This window comes from Protopterus annectens, chromosome 3.part1 (genome assembly GCF_019279795.1).
Source record: "Protopterus annectens isolate FY-2018-M chromosome 3.part1, PAN1.0, whole genome shotgun sequence".
NCBI classification, from domain to species: Eukaryota; Metazoa; Chordata; order Ceratodontiformes; family Protopteridae; genus Protopterus; species Protopterus annectens.
In genome coordinates this window covers 42,002,306-42,021,344 of record NC_056732.1, presented here as the reverse complement: position 1 = coordinate 42,021,344, position 19,039 = coordinate 42,002,306, and the positions used below count along the sequence as shown (strand labels likewise).

Below are 19,039 nucleotides of genomic sequence, written 5' to 3'. Positions count from 1 at the left end.
ATGTGAGGTACTGGTGTGGAGGAGGATGGGTGGCTAGGAGACATGGGTAAAGGCACACCAAGTGCTAGGACCTTCCTAGCAGATACAACAAGCCATTCCCAATATGCTTTAGCTGAGAAGTGTGCTGGCTTGCTGATGATCAGGACTGCAGAGCTTTCCATGACTCCAAGGAGGTTGTCAAGGCATAAACTGGGGAAGGTCACATGATAGAAACCTCCCCACGATACCCTTTGGTTCCACACTGGCCCTGAAAAAAACAATGGTAATAGTCTGGCGGTAGGCTGGTAAGATCTGATGATGAACATGGCGTACTGGGACATGATGTTAGGATGAAGCAAGGGCTTAAAGAAACAGAACAAAGAAATGGCCTAAGGTCATCAAATGACCACTCAGGCACTGCAAGATCAGGTTTCTTAAAGCTACTCTTTCTGATGACTTGGGGGAGGGTTATATCCACTGTGCCAGGAAGGGTCTATATTAGATGAACAAAAGTTTATCTTAGCGAATGCTCACATGAGCGAATATTGCGGAACTCGAAACCGCAATTGTGAGATCGCGGTACAGTGAAGATGGGAATATTTGCCCTTTCCTCACTGTAGTGCAATCTTGGAGTTGGAATATATATTTAGGGGGGTGTGGGGGGCACAGCCCCCCCCCCACAATTGCAGTTTCGAGTACCTGGATATTCGCTCATGTGAGCGTTCGCTAAGATGAACTTTCGTTCATCTAATATAGACCCTGCCAGGAATACTAGCTTGCAGGCCATGTAATGCGGTTGGGAGCCCTCTAATGCAATAATACTATAAAGTGGACTTCTGCAGGCACAGATACCTTACAGAATATGAATCTGTCAAGGACTTCAACACCACTTATCCCAGACAAATGTAGCCAAAGAGGCGGACATGAAGAAAACACATTAATAAAAAGTAACTGTGTGCATACAAATATGTAAGAAGAACCTATCCCTCCTTAGAATAGACAAAATTTGTCATGGAGATTGTTCTGTAGTGGTTCACAGAGTTTGGCACGATGCATCCACACTTAGCTGTGCTGCACTCGTGACACATGTAACTGAAAAAGTATCTCAGCTCTCACTTATAAAGCTTCACTGACAGAGGCAGACATGCCTGGATGGGCAGTGTTAAAAAGGCACCATCATGAAAATGAATACTCCAAGTACTGAGGGTGAGATGCAGTAAATAAGAGACTCTTGGCAGAAAAACACTTTACTATATCCATCAGGTGGTTGACTAAAATATTACTTCAATTAATACTTGACTGGTACAGTGTCTAGCGCAATCCAAGACATATGCAAAGAATACTGTAGTGCAACTATTACTAAAAGAAGCGATCTTTAAAGAAAAAGTCATAGCACTTACTTTGTTCATAGCAGAAATGGGAAGCCATCCATGCTGTCTCTGGGCTAAATCCAGTACTGGGATTACTGCTGCCGATTTATGGCCTTCTGGGTAATTGCCTATGATAGTCTCAACCCTCTGAAAAAAAGAGAAAAATAAATAATTTAATTTCAATTATACAATAATCGACTATTTTGTTTTATGGAAACAAGTACCATTCATCTTACTTGCCTTGTAGTTTTCAGGTGTGAAGTCAAATGGGGTGCTAGGATTGTTTTCCGCTGTGTCTCTGTGCTAAAAGTAAAACAGCCAAACGTATCAGTAGGATGTGCTCTCACGTACATAGTAATTTTAATACACATTATCCTTTGTAATAAGAAAAGTAAATTAGCTTACGTATACAGGCCTGCAAAATCTTTCATCCTTATACTTTCAGCACCACCAATATCACCTGAGAAAGCTGTGAGAGAACAGTAAGGAGCCAGCAATTTGTGCAACCAACAACATTGGGACAGGACACAGCTGGCTGAAACTGCAAGCTGGTCACACTGTATGGGGAACTCCCCTTTCTCCAAAGTGCAACAGCTTTGCCATTGATTACATAAACAAAGGGAGTGCAGGTGGGAAAGCCCCAGTGCATGCATTTAGTCAACTGTTTTCAATTAAAAACAGAAGTGAGATTAGTCAAAAAGATAACAAAAAATGTCCTACACACAAGTAAGAGAATGCTCTAAAACTTGCAGCATGCTAAAGTTAAAATTACCACACGTAAAGCTAGCAGTCAAGTTCTACCTCTACTGAGAAATTTAGAATAACCGAAAAAAAGAGGAAAGTTAAGTGGATGAACTAAAACAGTTAAAAAATCCAAATCTGTTTCAGTTGCTTTAGAAAGCAGGAAAACAGCCTTATACAGCTCCTGTGAATAAACTTACGCTCTTAACAGTTTTCTTAAATGATGTTCAGTTAAGTTCCCCAAACTCAAAAAGACCTTGTGCCTTTCATTTTCTGACAGACATCAGACAGAAATTTTTAAACTAAAAGTGGGATCAGGTGAAGATCACCAAGAACACAGAAGCATTATTAAGAAAGTTTAACTTTAAACTGTCAAATACAAAAGTATAGTACCAAGAGGAAAGCTGCAATATGTTCTTAAGGTTGCACTATCGACTTGTGTCACAAAGCATACAGTTCCTGCTGTTCCAGAAACAGCCAGAGTTTTGTATTAGAAACAAAATCTGGCCCGAAGTTCTTCTTTAACTGCACCGAACAGTTCCCAAACTCTTACTTCTGATCATTTTGTCAACCCCACTGCCACATGAAAAGAGCTGGGACCTGCAAACACACTCCTGCAGCATAAAGGGCTGGACTCGGCTTTGATCTGCACCTCCCACCTCATCACGGAGTACAAGGATGGGCTCTCCTCCAGCTATCACATAAAACCAAGGTGCTATCTAAAGCTAAAATTACTGCATCAATGAGTCCCCGACAATATCCCTGGATGCAGCTTAAACAGCACGAAGCACAATTTAGCACCCCCAAACAACATTGTTCAATCTCAACCTCCATACAAGTTTTGTACCAAGCAAATGGAGAACAGGGAAGTAAATATTGTGGGAAGAAACAGCCAGGGAATTGTTATGGCTATGCTTGTTTAGGCCCTAGGGCCGATAGCCTAGTACCAACCTATGAATCTATGAACAGCTACAGTCATTCCCCTACATAAGGGAGGAACTTCTACAGACCCAGGTGATTACAGACCCATTAATCTGACCAGGCCGATATGAAAAGCCATGGAAAGAAAGACTTTGTATAGAACTAATCAATCAATAAGGACACACTGGACCTCCAAACACTGGATCTGTCTCAGTTTGGATTCATAAAGGGCAGGTTACTCTTACTCAACCTGGTGGATTTTTTTTGAAAAGGTCACCAAAGCAATGGATGAAGGCAAAACAGTACCCAACACATACCTCAAACTGGCCAAAGTGTTTCCCCACTTAGGCATAGCAGAAAAGCTAAACAAACTGAGAATAAACCCCTATGTCGCCTGCGGACTACCAACTGCCTCTCAGATAGGATGCAGGAAATCAAAATAGGGGAAGTTACCTGCACAAAAGGATGAGTCACTAGTGGATTCCTCCATGGTTCTGTGCCTCTCCTGCATGGCATCTACTTTTCTGAAGTAAAAGCCAGTACCAAAACATCTGGATGACTAAGTCTGCAGATGACTGCAAGCTAGGAACAGTCACAGAATTCCAAAATAATTTAGCTGTCCTGCAGAAAGATAACCTTGAGATATACTTTTTGTCCGAATTACACAACTGGTACCAAAATCATAACTGAAACAGAATGCCAAAAATGCATTACTATGTCCTTTGGGAAGTCATCTACCCCAGAGAACTACCACACTGATAATATACCCCCAAGAGTTGACCAAGTTGTTCAGATTTGGGAACTTATGTGGACAGTGACTTAACTTTTGACCATGTGTCCACTGTTGTAAGAAAGCCTTTCTAAATCACACAGTTTATAACCAAAGGGTTGTGTGTTGATCCAGGGCATCATTGCCCCCCCCCCTTACTCAGCCCTTATTATGCTTGTCATTGAATGCAATGCCCATTTTGGCACGTTTCTGTCCAGATGCATGCAACAAACAGGACACCTACAGAGATACCTTATGAAAAGGATACGAGGCCTAAACAACCTCTCTCACATGGACTGACTCAAAGCCCTGTCACTATAGTCGGTATACTAAGACTGCTAAGAGGTGACCTGTGTCCGGCATACTCCAACCCATTACTGACCGATTTACTGCACATCAACAAGTCAAATGGCGTCAGAAATACGCAGTGTAGGGATTTAAACCTCTTCCGCAAGATCAACAGAATGGTTGGGAGGGACAGGTACATCTCGCAGGGGATAATGCTGCTTTGACTACCCCCGTCCAAGGTCATCTCTATAAAACAAAGGTTATTTCTATCCATATTCAAGAGCAACTTGGATCTATGGAAGCAAAACAGAAAATGTATCCCAAGACTGCTCACTGTTCTGTGTACTACTAATGGACAGATGCAGCTCATAAATACTTTAACCCATGCAAGGCAAGATCCCACTTATTAACATTAGGGATGATATACATACATTATATATAAGGCCACTTTCTAACCAAATGGGATAGGTTAATGCAAGCATCAAAAGGGAAACTGGCTTAGCTAGGCTTAAAACAACCAGCAAGGACAGCTAGCCAAATAATGACGTAATAATGCTGTCCCCCACCCAATACCACACCATTACCAAGTGGAAAGAACTGAAACTTACGTTTGAAATATGCTGCCAAGAAACACTAATTGTACTGATCAGGTGAGGTTACAGTTTTCAGGACTTAAGGTAGGGAAGCTTGTTTAATTCGTCTGTGTACAAATGGTGTGTGTGTGTGTGGGGGGGGGGGGGTATGGAAGAACAGCTGCAGCAGGGCCAGCTAACCATCAGTGCGAACACCATCTCTACAAGATTGCCACTGTTAATGTGACACCCTGACACCATGGACAAAAAATGGGAAAAAGGGCTTATGGATGGATACAAGTGGTCCGCAGCAGAGTACCAGGATCAGAGTGAATCAGTCCACATGTACTGCAACCTTTAACGAGGCACTGACCACTGAATGCAAAAAAACCAAGTGTTGTGCACCCCTCCCCCCAAAGCTTGGACAGCCTACCTGGTAGTCCTAAACATCACAGGCCACATTTTCCTTTGACTGTATGTAAAACAGTATGTCTTTCTTGTTATCACCATGCATCTTTAGTACAAAGCCACTAAGGTAAGAAAATAAAATGGTTTTCAATAACAGACAGCAGCACATCTAAACTACACTAATTACGAGAACTACAGAGCTAAATATGTGAGCCAGGTCAGTCATTCTGGAACATTCCTTCCAATCACACTTCACAACCTTGATGGCAGTAGAAATATGCAATGGTTATTCAGAGACGGTTGGTCAGCGTATTTTCACACACACTGCACTCTCTCATGATTTCATTTGCATAGTTACACAAACAAAGCTGCATTCAATTACAAGACCTTTAGCAAAACAAGGCCAAACTAGAGAGATATATAATTTATTTTTCTAACTGCTTTACTCAAGCACTAACTAATCCTTTGTTTCAGAACAAAGCAGTCATATGTGGCTTACCTAGCTCTGCAGCATAAAAACATTTCTGGTCTAAAATACAGAAATCTAACTTTCAGCTGTAATGTCTGAAATAATTCTACTAGAGAAAATCCATCCAGACACATTTTTGATATTTCAACACAAGTCTTAACACTTCTCCCTTTGATTTATAATAACTCAAACATGTACTTAAAGTGAGTACAACAGATTTCAATCTAGGCTACTTCAGACAGCCAACTGATTATTTTATCTTTGGATTTACAAACAGAAATAACTCAGTAGGATAGACATGAGGTGTAGGGAAAAACACACCTATTTGTATGGTAGCACTCATCAGCAACGGTCTAGTACTGTTTTCTTAAAGTCCTACATGAGAAGCATACTGTCACACTGCATGAAAGTTCTGTGGATGGGGCAGAAGGCTAGGAATCAGGGCACTTGGAAACTGCTAAAAAGGCATCTAAAAAGGCTGGTAGCACAGAGGGAACTGCAGATGGAGAAGGAGAATCCATCCACAGAAGGTCATAATACCTTTTTTGAATTTCTGTCACCTGGGAACAATCCTATTTAAAGAACTCCCTCATTTTAACAATGGTTTCCCCAAAAGAAATATCCTCCTCAGGAGAACCTAAAGACAATCATAAGGCTTTCTTCACATATGTCCGCAATCTCAAGGGAAGCACACAGATCTGCTCAGAACTGGTAGTCAAGGACACTGCATACACAAACGCCATATATAAAGCCAACCTGCTGGGAAACAGGTTCAATGAAAACTTCACCCCTCTGTCCCCCCATCAGTAAATCAGGACATCCCCAGTACCTACCCCCCCTCCCTTTATCTCTCTGGAGCAAGTCATCACTGCCCTCTCAAAGGCGAAAAATACAGCTTCCATAGAATCAGATAACATCCCAGACTGCATGCTACATGAACTCAGGCAGGAACTTGCAGTACCATTAGGCACCCTATTCAACCAAAGCCAGAGTACCAGCATTGTCCCAGCCGAGTAAAGGACAGCCATTGTAGTCATCCCTTTGCACAAAAGTGGAGCGTCCACTGATCCAGGAAACTGTATACCTATTAGCCTGATCTGCAAGGACATGGAGTGGATTATCATGGACCTCATTAACAAGGACATTGGCCACCTCCAAACACTCGATCCCACACAGTTTGGTTTTGTTAAGGGGAGGTCATGCCTGTTAAATATGGTAGACTTCTTTGAGACAGTCACCAAAGCCATGGATGAGGGGAAGATGGTGCACACTGCCTACCTCGACCTGACCAAAGCCTGAGATACTATTCCCATTCCAATACAACAGAAACTCTCTCAACTAGGCATCAATCCATATATTACCAGATAGGTAGTAAAGGGGCTCAATGTTAGAACCCACCTAGTCAAAATAGAGGAAGCCATCTCAAGCAGTCGATTTGTAATGAGCGGTATACCCCATGGATTGGTCTTGGGGCCTTTGCTGTTTAGGATATACTTTTCTGAGGTGCCAGCCAAAACCAGTGGGCTATGGCTGATCAAATTTGCAGATGACTGCAAGCTGGGCGCCGTCATCAATTCCCCTAGTGATATGGACATCCTCCAAGAGAGTCTCACCCTAATAAATGACTGGTGCCAGAAACATGGCCTCAAAGTTTACTTACTGTTACAACTGAGTAAAGGGAAAATAACACACACTACTAATGTTAAACAGACACTTATGTTTATTTAAAAAAGTAAAATAATTGTACATTGACTAACCATGACTATTCTGAAAGAAAACTAAAAATATCTACATACTGCACACAAGCTAAACGTGTATAACTAAGACAATTTTTATTGCAAATTAAAGCTAAAGCAAAACATAACACAAAACTAGATACTGCACATTAAAAAAGTGATTTACTGTAATTATCTCGTAATGTGTATTTTGCATGTGATTTTATGGCCTGAAGAAGGGCCCGGTTTTATACAATATTTAAATAAAAGTCACTACATTTCATCTGGTAATTTATAGTCATCATTAGCTCAGCTTTTAACAAGTTCACACGACATCGGTTTCGCACATCTGTCCATTTAACTTTTCACCAAGGAAAAAACTCTTTCTGCAAACGCATTTGATGTTGGTACAGATAATACCCTAGCAATCACCAGACACAGTGCAGTCAGCTCAGGCCCTTCTCTGAAAATCTTCAGCCACTTTTCTCCTGGGGACAAGCTTGTGGTACATAACTGTTGGAGAAAGGGTTTCATTGCTAAATAGTCCTGGAAAAGATGGTCTTCGTCTACATCCCACAAACTCAGGGCAGTGGTCACATTGAGTAAGTCACTGAAAGCAAGGGCTCAGTTAAAGATAGCATAGACAGTGTAAACAAGTAGTTGTTTTCAGTATAATCAAACCACTATTCTAAGTATTTAACTGCTGTCTCCAAGAACACAAATTCTCTCTTCAGCTTGTCAAAAGAAGTGCCGTCTAATGTGTTCATAAGCGCCCTATGTTTTCCTCCAAAGAAAGCACCCTTAGCTCTTGCCTGCAGTTTCTCCTTGAAAGAGACCATTACAGAAAATATTTCCATGGCAGTAAGTGCTGTTTTTTTTCTAATATACTTATATGTTCATTGAAATCCACAAGAACAACAGAGAAAGTGCAAACAGTTCTGGGGCAGTGTAGGCAATGCATTTTTGCCACGGTCATTAGCTGAAAAGTACTGCCATATCTGCCGGGGGGGTCTTCTCTTCTCCCTGGGAGAAGAAATAGGACAGGAGCACTGGGAGATTTTTCACTATTGTTTCAATGGCTGTCAGTACTGACAGCCACCTTGCTGGCACACATCTTAAGAGACACTCAAACTTAATGCCAAAAAACTCAAAGAAGTCTTACAAGTCTCTGGTCCTTGTGGCAGAACCTGAGAAATGGCTGAAAAGTTTCATTACAAATACTTCCACATCAAACAGTAGTTGTGCTGCAACTTTTTTGGCTGCATTATGAATGATGCAGGCAACAAGTCCAAAAGGCCATTCACCATCTCTTCTTTAGAAAAATTGCTCACAACAAGTGGAAATTGTATGTTTCCCTTGTTGGAAGCATCCCATGATGATGCCTGGTTTCTGAAGGTAATACAGGACGCATTCCAATGAGTGCAATCCCAAAACATTTATGACAATGGCTTAAGTCTTGGTTCTTCTGCAAGATAGTTTGCAATGTTAGAGTCACTGTACAACTGGCTGTCCAACTTTACTGCACAGTCCAAACTGTTCTAGGAAATATCGTGCTTAACAGCATGGAACACCTCAGAGGCTTCTGCTGCAATGATCCTAAGTTCTGGTCCCTCAAGGTTTGTGTTCCTTGCCCACTTAGTCATCAGGTGACTGTTTTGCTTGAAGAATAGCAGTCTTTGTTGTTCAGTTGCGATAGATTCTTCCACCGTGGGTCACTAGGAATTCCTTTTTGCAGTACCTGCAGAATGCTTTTACATCACTGCATTTCTCGATCCAGTCAATTTCCATTTTCCAGATATGTTGCCACTTGCCATTCTCTTGGTGGTGGTCGACTGTGATGACGCTGCTGCTCTCTTCATTCCTGGATCTGTACTTACCGGATATACGACATATTTAGTAAAACTGTGTTAGCAGGGTGCAGTAACATATTGGTACACGAATGAACTGGATAGAAATACTGACACGCAAAACACTGACACATGAAAGAACTGTCTAGAAACACTGGCACGCAAAATAATTGGTTTGAAAAAGACTGGCACCATATAACGATCATAAAAACATTGGCATATGAAACGAAGCAGTTTCTAACATTGTTTTTTGATACAGATTCACTGAAGACCTGAGGAAGAACTGGCCTTGGCTGTAGATGGTCCGTCACTGTTAAATGATACCCCGATGACCCCATGTAGAAAAAGGGGTTGTAGCTGGACGGATAGAAACACCATCATACAAAGAACTGGCTAGAAACACGGGCATGCAAAAGACCTGGCTAGAAACACTGGCATTTGAAAGACCTGGCTAGAAACACTGGCATTTGAAAGAATTGGCTAGAAACACTTGCATTTGAAAGAACTGGCTAGAAATACTGGCATGCAAAAGACATGGCTAGAAACACTGGCATTTGAAAGAACTGGCTAGAAACACTTGCATTTGAAAGAACTGGCTAGAAATACTGGCATGCAAAAGAACTGGTTTGAAAAACACTGGCACCTGAAAACTGTCAAAATATTGGCATATGAAAGACCTGAGGAAAGGAGCAGAAGAGAATTAACATTACAAACCATTTTTTTTTGTCTCTTTTGGCTTTTTCCCGGTTAGGGGTCGCCACAGCGGAACTCCAGTCCGCTAATGATTGGCAGTTGATTTTTACGTACCGGCTTGTCAGGCCTGACGCACAACCTTCAACGAAGATACACCCATTCACGCATGTCTCCATGCAGAAGATGCTCTAGCTGAGAATCGAACCGGACAGCGTCTTACTGTGAGGCGACAACACTACTGCAGCACCACCACCGCAGAGTAACATTACAAACTATTTAAAAAGGTAAGTAACATTACAAACCATTTAAAAAGGTAAAATAGTAAATTATGTAATCTAGGTGGGCATTTTGGCCATTGCAACTTGACATTTGGTTTAGCCAAAGCCATCAGGCATTTCAGTAAGAGAGAACTGTTTGAGGTAATTGGCTGACTGAGGTCACCTGGACTACAGCTTAGACTAAGCACCTCATTGGTTCTTTTGAGATTTCTTTCTTAAAAGCTGTCTCAGGTTTCAACTTTCTGTTACCTAAGAAGTTCAGCTGTGAGTGTTCTGCCATTTCACACTAAGCTAATCGAAGGACACTGAGCAAACACGGAGCTATAATGTATAACATTAGGTATCCTGTTTTTTGTTTATTTTGTTCTTTATTTCTAGCACTTTGTGTACTGTGTATTTTTCTAGCTAGTTTCACTGTGTATGAGGTATTAACTAGAAATTGTCCACTTATTAAGCATCTGTTGGGTTGTTTGTTTCTGATAACTTTTTGCAGTTACACTCTTTTTTCTAGAGGCTCCTTTACATGTTCAAAACTTTCATTTAAAGGCTCACTGCTGCTTTTCAGCTGTGAGAAACATTTCTGCAGTTTGTTTCCCACCCTCCCTCCCCGTTGGTATATAGTTGGTGGCTTTGCAGTTGCCCGCCCCTAGTGTAAATTTGATCTGGGACCCTCCTCCTAGTCTAGTGTCATTACCTCATTCTACCCAGTACAGGGAGAACATTTGAGAAGGCCAATCAGCTTAGTTTCTGCTACTGCCTTCTCTCTTTCCACTAAAAAAAAAAAAAAAAAAAACTTTTTCTAAGCTTGTTTCCTGCCTTTCCTGTGGGTAGTCTAGCCTGGATATATTGTAGGCTTCTAGGGCCCAAGCCTTTCTGTGTTGGAGGGAAGCCTTCTAGCTTAATTTTTTTTCTTAGAACTAGCCAGTTTTTTTTGTTTCAGCACTTGTTCAGAACTTATTGTAAGCACTAAATAAGCTACAAATTACTACAGCACTCAACTTTCCTTACTGTCTAGAGGAAAACAGTTTCTAGTACTTAATTAAGCACCTATCCAGGCATGTCTAAGGGTCAGCCCCCGGTGTTTTCTCCTGCCTACCTGATGAATCTGGGCATCTTGGGGCAATGCAGTAACTGCCTCATGTACACAGACAACCCTCTCCTCCTACCACCCAACACTACAAACTGTGAGAGATGCGCTTATATAGCCAAACTGGAAGCAAAGCTCTCTTCACCCAAGACTGGACTAGACAGTCAAGAGGAGAAGGTAAACACTTGCACCACACCACACTCAGCACATAGTCCTCAAAACCTACACCACCAAAACACACACACAGAAACACAACACACACACCTACATTCGCGGTGGCTCTCAGTAAAAACCTGCCCAAGCAATAGGGGCCTCCAAAGCAGAAACACAAGCAACCACCACCCCCCAACACAACCCAAATGACACATAGCCCACAAACTCAGTGTGCCACTCAACCACAGCCCATAAGGCATAACAACGTACCCAACACTCTAGTCAAAGGTGACTCTATAGTCAGGCACACTGATGTTCCACTCACCAGGCTAAACAAGGAGAAAGTTACTGTCTGGTGCCAGGATCCGCCACATAACGCATGCACTCAGGTCACTCCACAACAAGTACAAATATGACTCTGTCATTGTCCATGTTGGTGTGAATGACCTGAGACGTACCTCCTTGGACTACATGAAAAGGGACATGGAGGAGCTGTCCGATCTTGTAGCCCAGGCAGGTATGACCCTAGCCCTGAGTAGCATCCTGCCATCACCCAGAGTGATACCACAGTACAAGGACAAAATGATTAACTTCAACAATTGGCTAAGCTTCTGGTGTCATTCTAAGGGGATCCAGTATCTGTCTGGGATGACATGATCGACAAGCCACGATGCTTTGTCAGAGATGGCCTGCACCTGTCGCCCCTGGGATTCCAGACACTGGCTAAGGCTCTAGCCACCCCTATAGTGCCTTTTTTTGGCAAGGTTCAAATGACAAATTCACCACCCTAACAGGTACAGGCAAGAAGAATCTGAGGGTATTGCTACTCAATGCTAGAAGTCTAAACCTCAAAATGCACTCTCTCGAGGCACTCCTTAAAATGGAGAACATCGACATCTGTGCAGTGACAGAGACCCTGGTTCAAGGCTCCAGAGAGTACCCCTGCATTACCAGGCTATAATTCATACCACACCTTTCGGCCACCTAACCTGGACCGAAACACTAAAGGCGGAGGCGTGTCCATATTCATTAAGGATATCCACACCTCCAGGCTAGTTGCTCAGCATAATGCATCCGAGATTATCCAAGTGCAACTAACTCTGGGCAAGACCACAATCCAAATTGTAGCTTGCTACAGATCCCCCACCATGCCCCAGGATTCCCACTCCTCATTTCTTAATACACTGGAAAATATTAGGGTACAACCTAACACCCTAATAATGGGCGATTTCAACTACCCTACCATTAACTGGGAAAACTACTCATGTACCAACTCTTGTGCTCAACGTTTTTTGGAATTCATAAATTCCAATGCCATGGATCAACTTATCCACACCCCCACCATGGGCAGCAATATCCTAGACCTGGTTATTACCAACATGGGCAACCGGTGCTCCACACCAGAGGTCAATTCCTCGTTGGTCAGTTCCGACCATAAGCTAATCACCCTAGACATCCACTTCCCTCCCCCACCCCCCCCACCCCATTAGGGAAACCACAGTAAAAAATTTCTCCAAAGCCAACTTCACGCTTCTTAAGACAGAAGTGGCAAACTTCACGACACCCATGCTGACGGACAATAGAGGTATGACTGCTGAATCCTACACAAATGCACTTTATAAGCACTTACATGAGTGCATGGATCGTGCAATCCCTAACGGAACCAAGATGCTATCCTCCAAAAAAAGGAAGCCAATCTGGTGGTCCCCTGCCATAAACAAACTCTACAACAGAAGAAAGAAACTGTTGCAAAAAAAGAGTAAAATCCCATGACTGGAGAAACTCCCTGGTCAGCTTCAGTAAGAAGCTGAGATCCCTCATAAAATCCTCCAAAGCTAGTTATGAAAACAAAATCGCCACCGACTCTAAAGATAACCACAAAGCATTCTATAGCTATGTCAAGAATCTCAATGTCAACACTCAGATCTGCTCTGAGTTACAGCACAATGGCACTAAATATACAGAACCAACAGATATTGCCAACATCCTGGCAGATAGGTTCAGTGCTAACTTTACCCCTCTGTCATCTCCTAAAGGGCCCATCTCTATACCAGAAGAATGCAAAGTTCCTGTAATCACGGCTGCTCAGGTAAAAAACACACGATCCAAAGCCAAGAACACAGCATCCATGGGACCTGACGACATCCCAGGCTGTGTTCTACATGAACTACAGAATGAACTGGCACCCCCACCTAAGTACCATGTTCAATCATAGCCTCACCTCAGGCTATGTGCCCAATGAATGGCGCACAGCGACAGTTATCCCACTCCACAAAGGGGGAGCCACCACAGACCCCAGAAACTACCGCCCCATTAGCCTAACGAGCCTCGTCTGCAAGGCTATGGAGCGTATCATCATGGAACTTATAAACAATGACATTGGTAATCTCCAAACTCAGGACTCCACCCAGTTCGGGTTTGTAAAAGGCAGATCATGTCTCCTAAACCTGATAGACTTATTTGAAGCAGTCACCAAAGCCGCAGATGAGGGAAAGGTGGTTCACACAGCCTATCTAGACCACAGACCCCAGAAACTACTGCCCCATTAGCCTAATGAGCCTTGTCTGCAAGGCTATGGAGCATATCATCATGGAACTTATAAACAATGACATTGGTAATCTCCAAACTCAGGACCCCACCCAGTTCGGGTTTGTAAAAGGCAGATCATGTCTCCTAAAAGTACAGTTTTGTACCTACCATAAATGTAGATGTCCAATAGATATGCAACTGCAGTCATAACATATGGGTTGTCCTGCCTCAGGCAGCCCTCAGTCGGCCGGATTCCAAAGTCTGGGTCCGACTTCGGCTGATGTCGCATTTCTCTCCAACGTCAGAGCGGCTGGAGTACATAAGCATCAGCCGACGCCATTTTCTTCAGTGTTTCTTGCCCCAGATGCCAGGTGCCCTCCAAGGAAGGCTGTAATCAAATTGGAAGACAAAAACAGGATTCCAGACAAATAAGTAAGCAATAAACAGATACACCATAACAGATATCCCCAGCTAAGAGAAACAGGGATAGGAGTGGACCCTAGGTATAGAGGGGTATGGAGGGAGGGAAAATCCGACTGCAGTTGCATATCTATCGGACATCTACATTTATGGTAGGTACAAAACTGTACTATGTCCTTCAAGAATGCAACTGCAGTCATAACATATGGGTAGAATACCATAGCTTAGCTGGGGGAGGAGGAATGCTCTAGGAACAAGATGGTGTGGCAATCAAACCCTGCAGGACTGCCGAAGCAAAGCCTGCTCTGGATCTGGAGTATAGAGGGAGATTGTAGTGTTTGGAGAATGTATGCACGGAGCTCCATGTAGCAGCTTCTAGAATGTCCTTTGTAGGCACCCCTCTTAAAAAAGCTGTAGAGGTGGCTGTAGCTCTGGTGGAATGTGGTCTGACATTGGCAGGAACAGTCTTCCCATGAAAGGAATAACAGAATCTGATGCAATGTCCAATCCATTTTGAAATAGTCCGTTTTGAAATTGCTTTTCCGTGGACTGCAGGGGCGTAAGCTACAAAAAGTTGTTCAGACTTCCTACTGGTCTTGGTTCTGTCCAGGTAGTATCGAAGTTGTCTGTGAATGTCCAAGGTATGTAACAGTCTTTCCCCTTTGTTCTCAGGATTGGGGAAGAAAGCAGGTAGATGAATAGCTTGATTTAAAGAAACCCTAGATACCACCTTTGGCATAAAGGTAGGGTTGGTCCTTAACGAGACCCTGTCCCTGTGAAAGATTATGAACGGTGGTATTGCCATTAGGGTCTGTAGTTCCGAAACCCTTCTTGCTGAGGTAATTGCCAACAGGAAAGCTGTCTTCCATGAGAGAAATTGTAAGTCGACTGAAGCTGCTGGCTCAAATGGAGGGAGAGTCAGTTTTTCTAGGACAAAGTTGAGGTCCCAGGCTGGCACTGGAGCCTTTCTTGGTGGCTTAATGTTCTTGATTCCCCTTAGGAATTACCTTAGCAAAGGATGTGAAAAGACAGGCGGATCAGTGTTATATCTAGCTGAAATAGCTGAAGCATGTATCTTTATGGAAGAATATGAGAGTCCATTCTGTAGCATATCTGCCAAATATTCCAGGATGAGTGGGATGTTCAATAATGATGCATCATGTCCCTTGCTGGTATTCCAAATGCTGAATCTCTTCCATTTTGCTAAGTAAACCTTTCTGGTGGATGGTCTTCGAGCCTCTGTTAAAATCCGCTGAACTTCCTTGGAGAGAGATAGATTGAGGTTATTCATGGGATCTCCCAGGCTGTTAGCTGCAGTGTCTGAAGGTTTGGATGCACTGTTTTGAAGTTGTGCTGAGTCAAAAGTAGGGGCCATTGGGGCAGGGCCCACTTCTTGGTGTGACATATGCTCCATAGTAGTGGATACCAGTGTTGTCTTGGCCAGTCTGGAGCTATTAAGATCCCCTTGGGTCTCTCTGCTTTGATCTTTAGTAATACTGAGGTCATCAGTGGCAGAGGTGGGAATGCATAGATTTTTAGGAAGTTCCAGTTGAATGAGAGAGCATCTATTTTCCAAGCTTTTGGATGGTATGTCCTTGAGCAGAATTTTTGTACATGATGGTTGAGGTGAGAGGCAAATAGGTCTACTTCTGGCCTGCCCCATGTCGAAGTGAGTTGTGTGAAGATCTTCGGATGTAACCTCCACTCGTGTGGATCTGTGAAATTCCTGCTTAGGCTGTCCGCCAGCACATTGTCTTTGCCTGGAACAAACTGGGATTGTAACTGTATGTTTAGGCTCGGTGATTTTTCCCAAAGATTCATTGTCAGTCTGCAAAGGGGGTAAGAATGGGTGCCCCCTTGCTTGTTTATATACCACATCACAGTGGTGTTGTCTGTCTGTATCAGTAAATGGCCTTGCTGAAGTAGTTGTCGAAAGGCCTCGATGGCATGCATTACTGCCAGCATTTCCTTTTGGTTTATATGCAGATGTGTTTCCTTTGGAGACCATTGTCCTTGTATACATCTGCCTTCCATGTGCGCCCCCCATCCAAGGTCTGAGGCGTCTGTGGTCATGGTCTGTGTTATCTGTGCTTTTTTGAATGACATACCTGTGTTTGCCTGGCTTGACGAGGCCCACCATAGGAATTCCTTTTGTAAGCATGGAATTAGCGGTATGGTTGTCTCTAAGTTGCTGCTGTGCTGAGACCATAGGCTTTTTAGGTACCATTGAAGCTTTCTCATGTGTAGTCTTGCTAATGGAACCAGGAGAATGCAGGATGCCATGTAACCCAGGGCCTGTAGGAATCTCCTTGCAGTCATCTGGGTGAGTTTTGCCAAACCTTTGAAATAATGAGTTAACTTCTCTTGCTTGTCTTCTGTCAGGTAAGCCATTTGAGAGGCTGTGTCTAGTTTGGCTCCTAAGAAGGTTATTTGCTGGGATGGTTGAAGTCTTGACTTTTGGAAGTTGACTGTGTATCCCAGAGCCTGAAGTAATCGTATGACATAGTTCAAGTTTTTTTGTCAACATCAATTTGTCATCCGCTTGTATAAGGCAGTCGTCCAGGTACGGGTAAATTTGGATCCCCTGGAGCCTGCAATGAGCAATTACTGAAGCCAGGCATTTTGTGAATACTCTGGGCGCAGTAGATAAGCCAAATGGCAATGCTGAGAATTGATAATGCTCTGGCCCTGCAAGAAATCTGAGGTATCTTCTGCAACTGTGTCTGATAGGGACATGCAGGTATGCCTCCTTGTGGTCCAGAGTAATCAGCCAAGACCCCTTGCCCAGCATGGGAAGGAGTTGCATGGGAAGGAGTTGCTGTAGAGTCAGCATTTTGAACTTTGGTACTATGAGAAAGGTGTTTAATGCGGACAAATCCAGTATTGGTCTCCATTGAGTTTCTTTTCTTGGAACAAGGAACAGTCTTGAGTAAAACCCCTGGCCTTGTTCTTGTTGTGGAACTCTTTCTATTGTTTTTATCCGAGCCAGCAGAGAAATTTGCTTGATAGCCTCTGCCCTCTGGTTTTGTGGTAGGTTTGGCATGCCTTGTTTTCTTGGTAAGGTATGAAAATGGAACCTGTAACCTTGGTCTATAATGTCCAAAATCCATTTGTCCTTTGTCAATCTGTGCCAATTGTCTGAAAACAGAGATAATTTTCCGCCCAAGGGAGCTTTTATTTGTTCTTTGGTAGGCGGAAGTAGAGGAAAGTCATTGAGATTGTGGCTGTGGGGCAGGGGAAACCCCTGTGTCACTTCTTTGGTTTGCTGGCTGCCATTGTCGTCCCCTGTAAGGACCTCTGTATTGTCCTCTTCCTCGGCCACGTCTGTTTTTACCCCTTTGAAATTTTTCAGGATTAGGAAAGGACCAGTTTTTTGAAGGCCAATTCCTACTGAATCTGGGGGGCTGAACCTGGAGGAAATCTTTAACCGTCTGAACTGATTTTGCTTTTTCCTTGATGGACTTTAACACATCTTTAGCATTAGCACCAAAAAGCTTGTTCTTTTCCAAGGGTGCATCCAGAAGTTTTGCCTTAACATGATCTGGTAGAGGTTGTTCTTTTAACCATGCATGTCTACGAATGACTGCCCCTGTCATAGCTGCCCTACATGAAGCTTCCAGTGCATCATACCCACACTGCAGGAAGTGATTGCTGACTTGATGAGAATTATGTACAGCTTCCTGCAAAGACTTCCTGTCTAAAGGATCAGGAGAGGCCAGTGTTTTCTGTAAATCTTCTAACAGGAAATCCTGATATTGTAACATATGAAAAAGGCAATTGTTCTCATAAATAAAGTAGTGGAGGTGTAGACCTTTTTCCCCCATCTCTCTAATGACCTAGCTTCCCTGTTGGAAGGCAAGGGGTTTTTAGAGGTGGAAGCTGAAACACCTTTAGGTCCCTGAGAAATAGTTTCCAAATCAACAGTATGGGCCCTGAATAAATGGGAATGTGTTTCTGGGACCCTGTAATAACTGTCTGGCTTGGCTGGAGCAGGAGGAAGAGAATCAGGGGTAACACTGGAGTCAGAATATAAATCATCCAAAACATCAAGCACAGGAGGGATTGCTAAGGGCCTGTGCTGGGGCTTTCTAAGGAAAGTTCGAAGGCGCTTTCTGGAATCAGAATATTCCTGGCCTTGCCACTTGAAATGTTCCCTCATGGTATGCAGAACTTCCCCAAAAGAAATATCCTCAGGAGGGGAGGCCGAGGGGATGGAATCCTCTGCATCCGAGTCCTCATAGGTCTGGAAGAGCTCTTCCTGGCCATCGGAGTGGACAGAGTCCTCAGAATCTTCATCTGAAGGGAAAAGAGGGTTCAACCCGGGGCCTCTTATCAGGAGGAGGCTGGGATCCTCTCTCAGGATGGGCCTGTGAACCTCTAATCATAGAAATTAAGTCTGCGGCCATAGTCATGATTTGTGTCTCTGGAGTAGGCTGAGGTAAGGCTTTAGCAGTAAGGTACTTGGTCTTGCTGGCTGCCTTAGCCCGAGTGTAGGCCTTAATAGACATGGCCATAGGAGGCCTGGCAGCTCCACGTGCAGGAGTGACCTTATCTACAACAATGGTCTCGGGCATTTCCTCGGTTTCAGTATCCGGAGGAAAATCTATAACTGGCGTCGGAGTGGTATCTGGTATCGGAGTCGTCAGTAATGCGGTGTCTTCGGTTCGGAGCTGTGGAATAACAGTCTCTGGAGGAACCGGAGCACTTGCGGTAGGTTTAGGCGTGGAGTCGGAGGTAGATGCGGGCCGAGGATGTCGGTCCCGGTCTTTTCGTTTCTTGGGAGTTTGCGATGTCGGAAGT

The 19,039-nt window shown here is 43.5% G+C and overlaps 1 protein-coding gene across 1 annotated transcript in view; it reads right to left on the bottom strand.

Annotated features, from left to right (window-relative positions):
• NDUFV2 (NADH:ubiquinone oxidoreductase core subunit V2) overlaps positions 1-19,039 on the bottom strand; it is a 311,308-nt gene that overhangs the window by 179,617 nt on the left and 112,652 nt on the right. Inside the window, exons 3-4 of the mRNA XM_044066534.1 lie at positions 1,590-1,652; positions 1,380-1,496 (exon numbers count right to left, since the gene is read on the bottom strand). Of these exons, the coding sequence (XP_043922469.1) occupies positions 1,380-1,496; positions 1,590-1,652 (180 nt within the window). The remainder of the gene's footprint in view (positions 1-1,379; positions 1,497-1,589; positions 1,653-19,039) is intronic.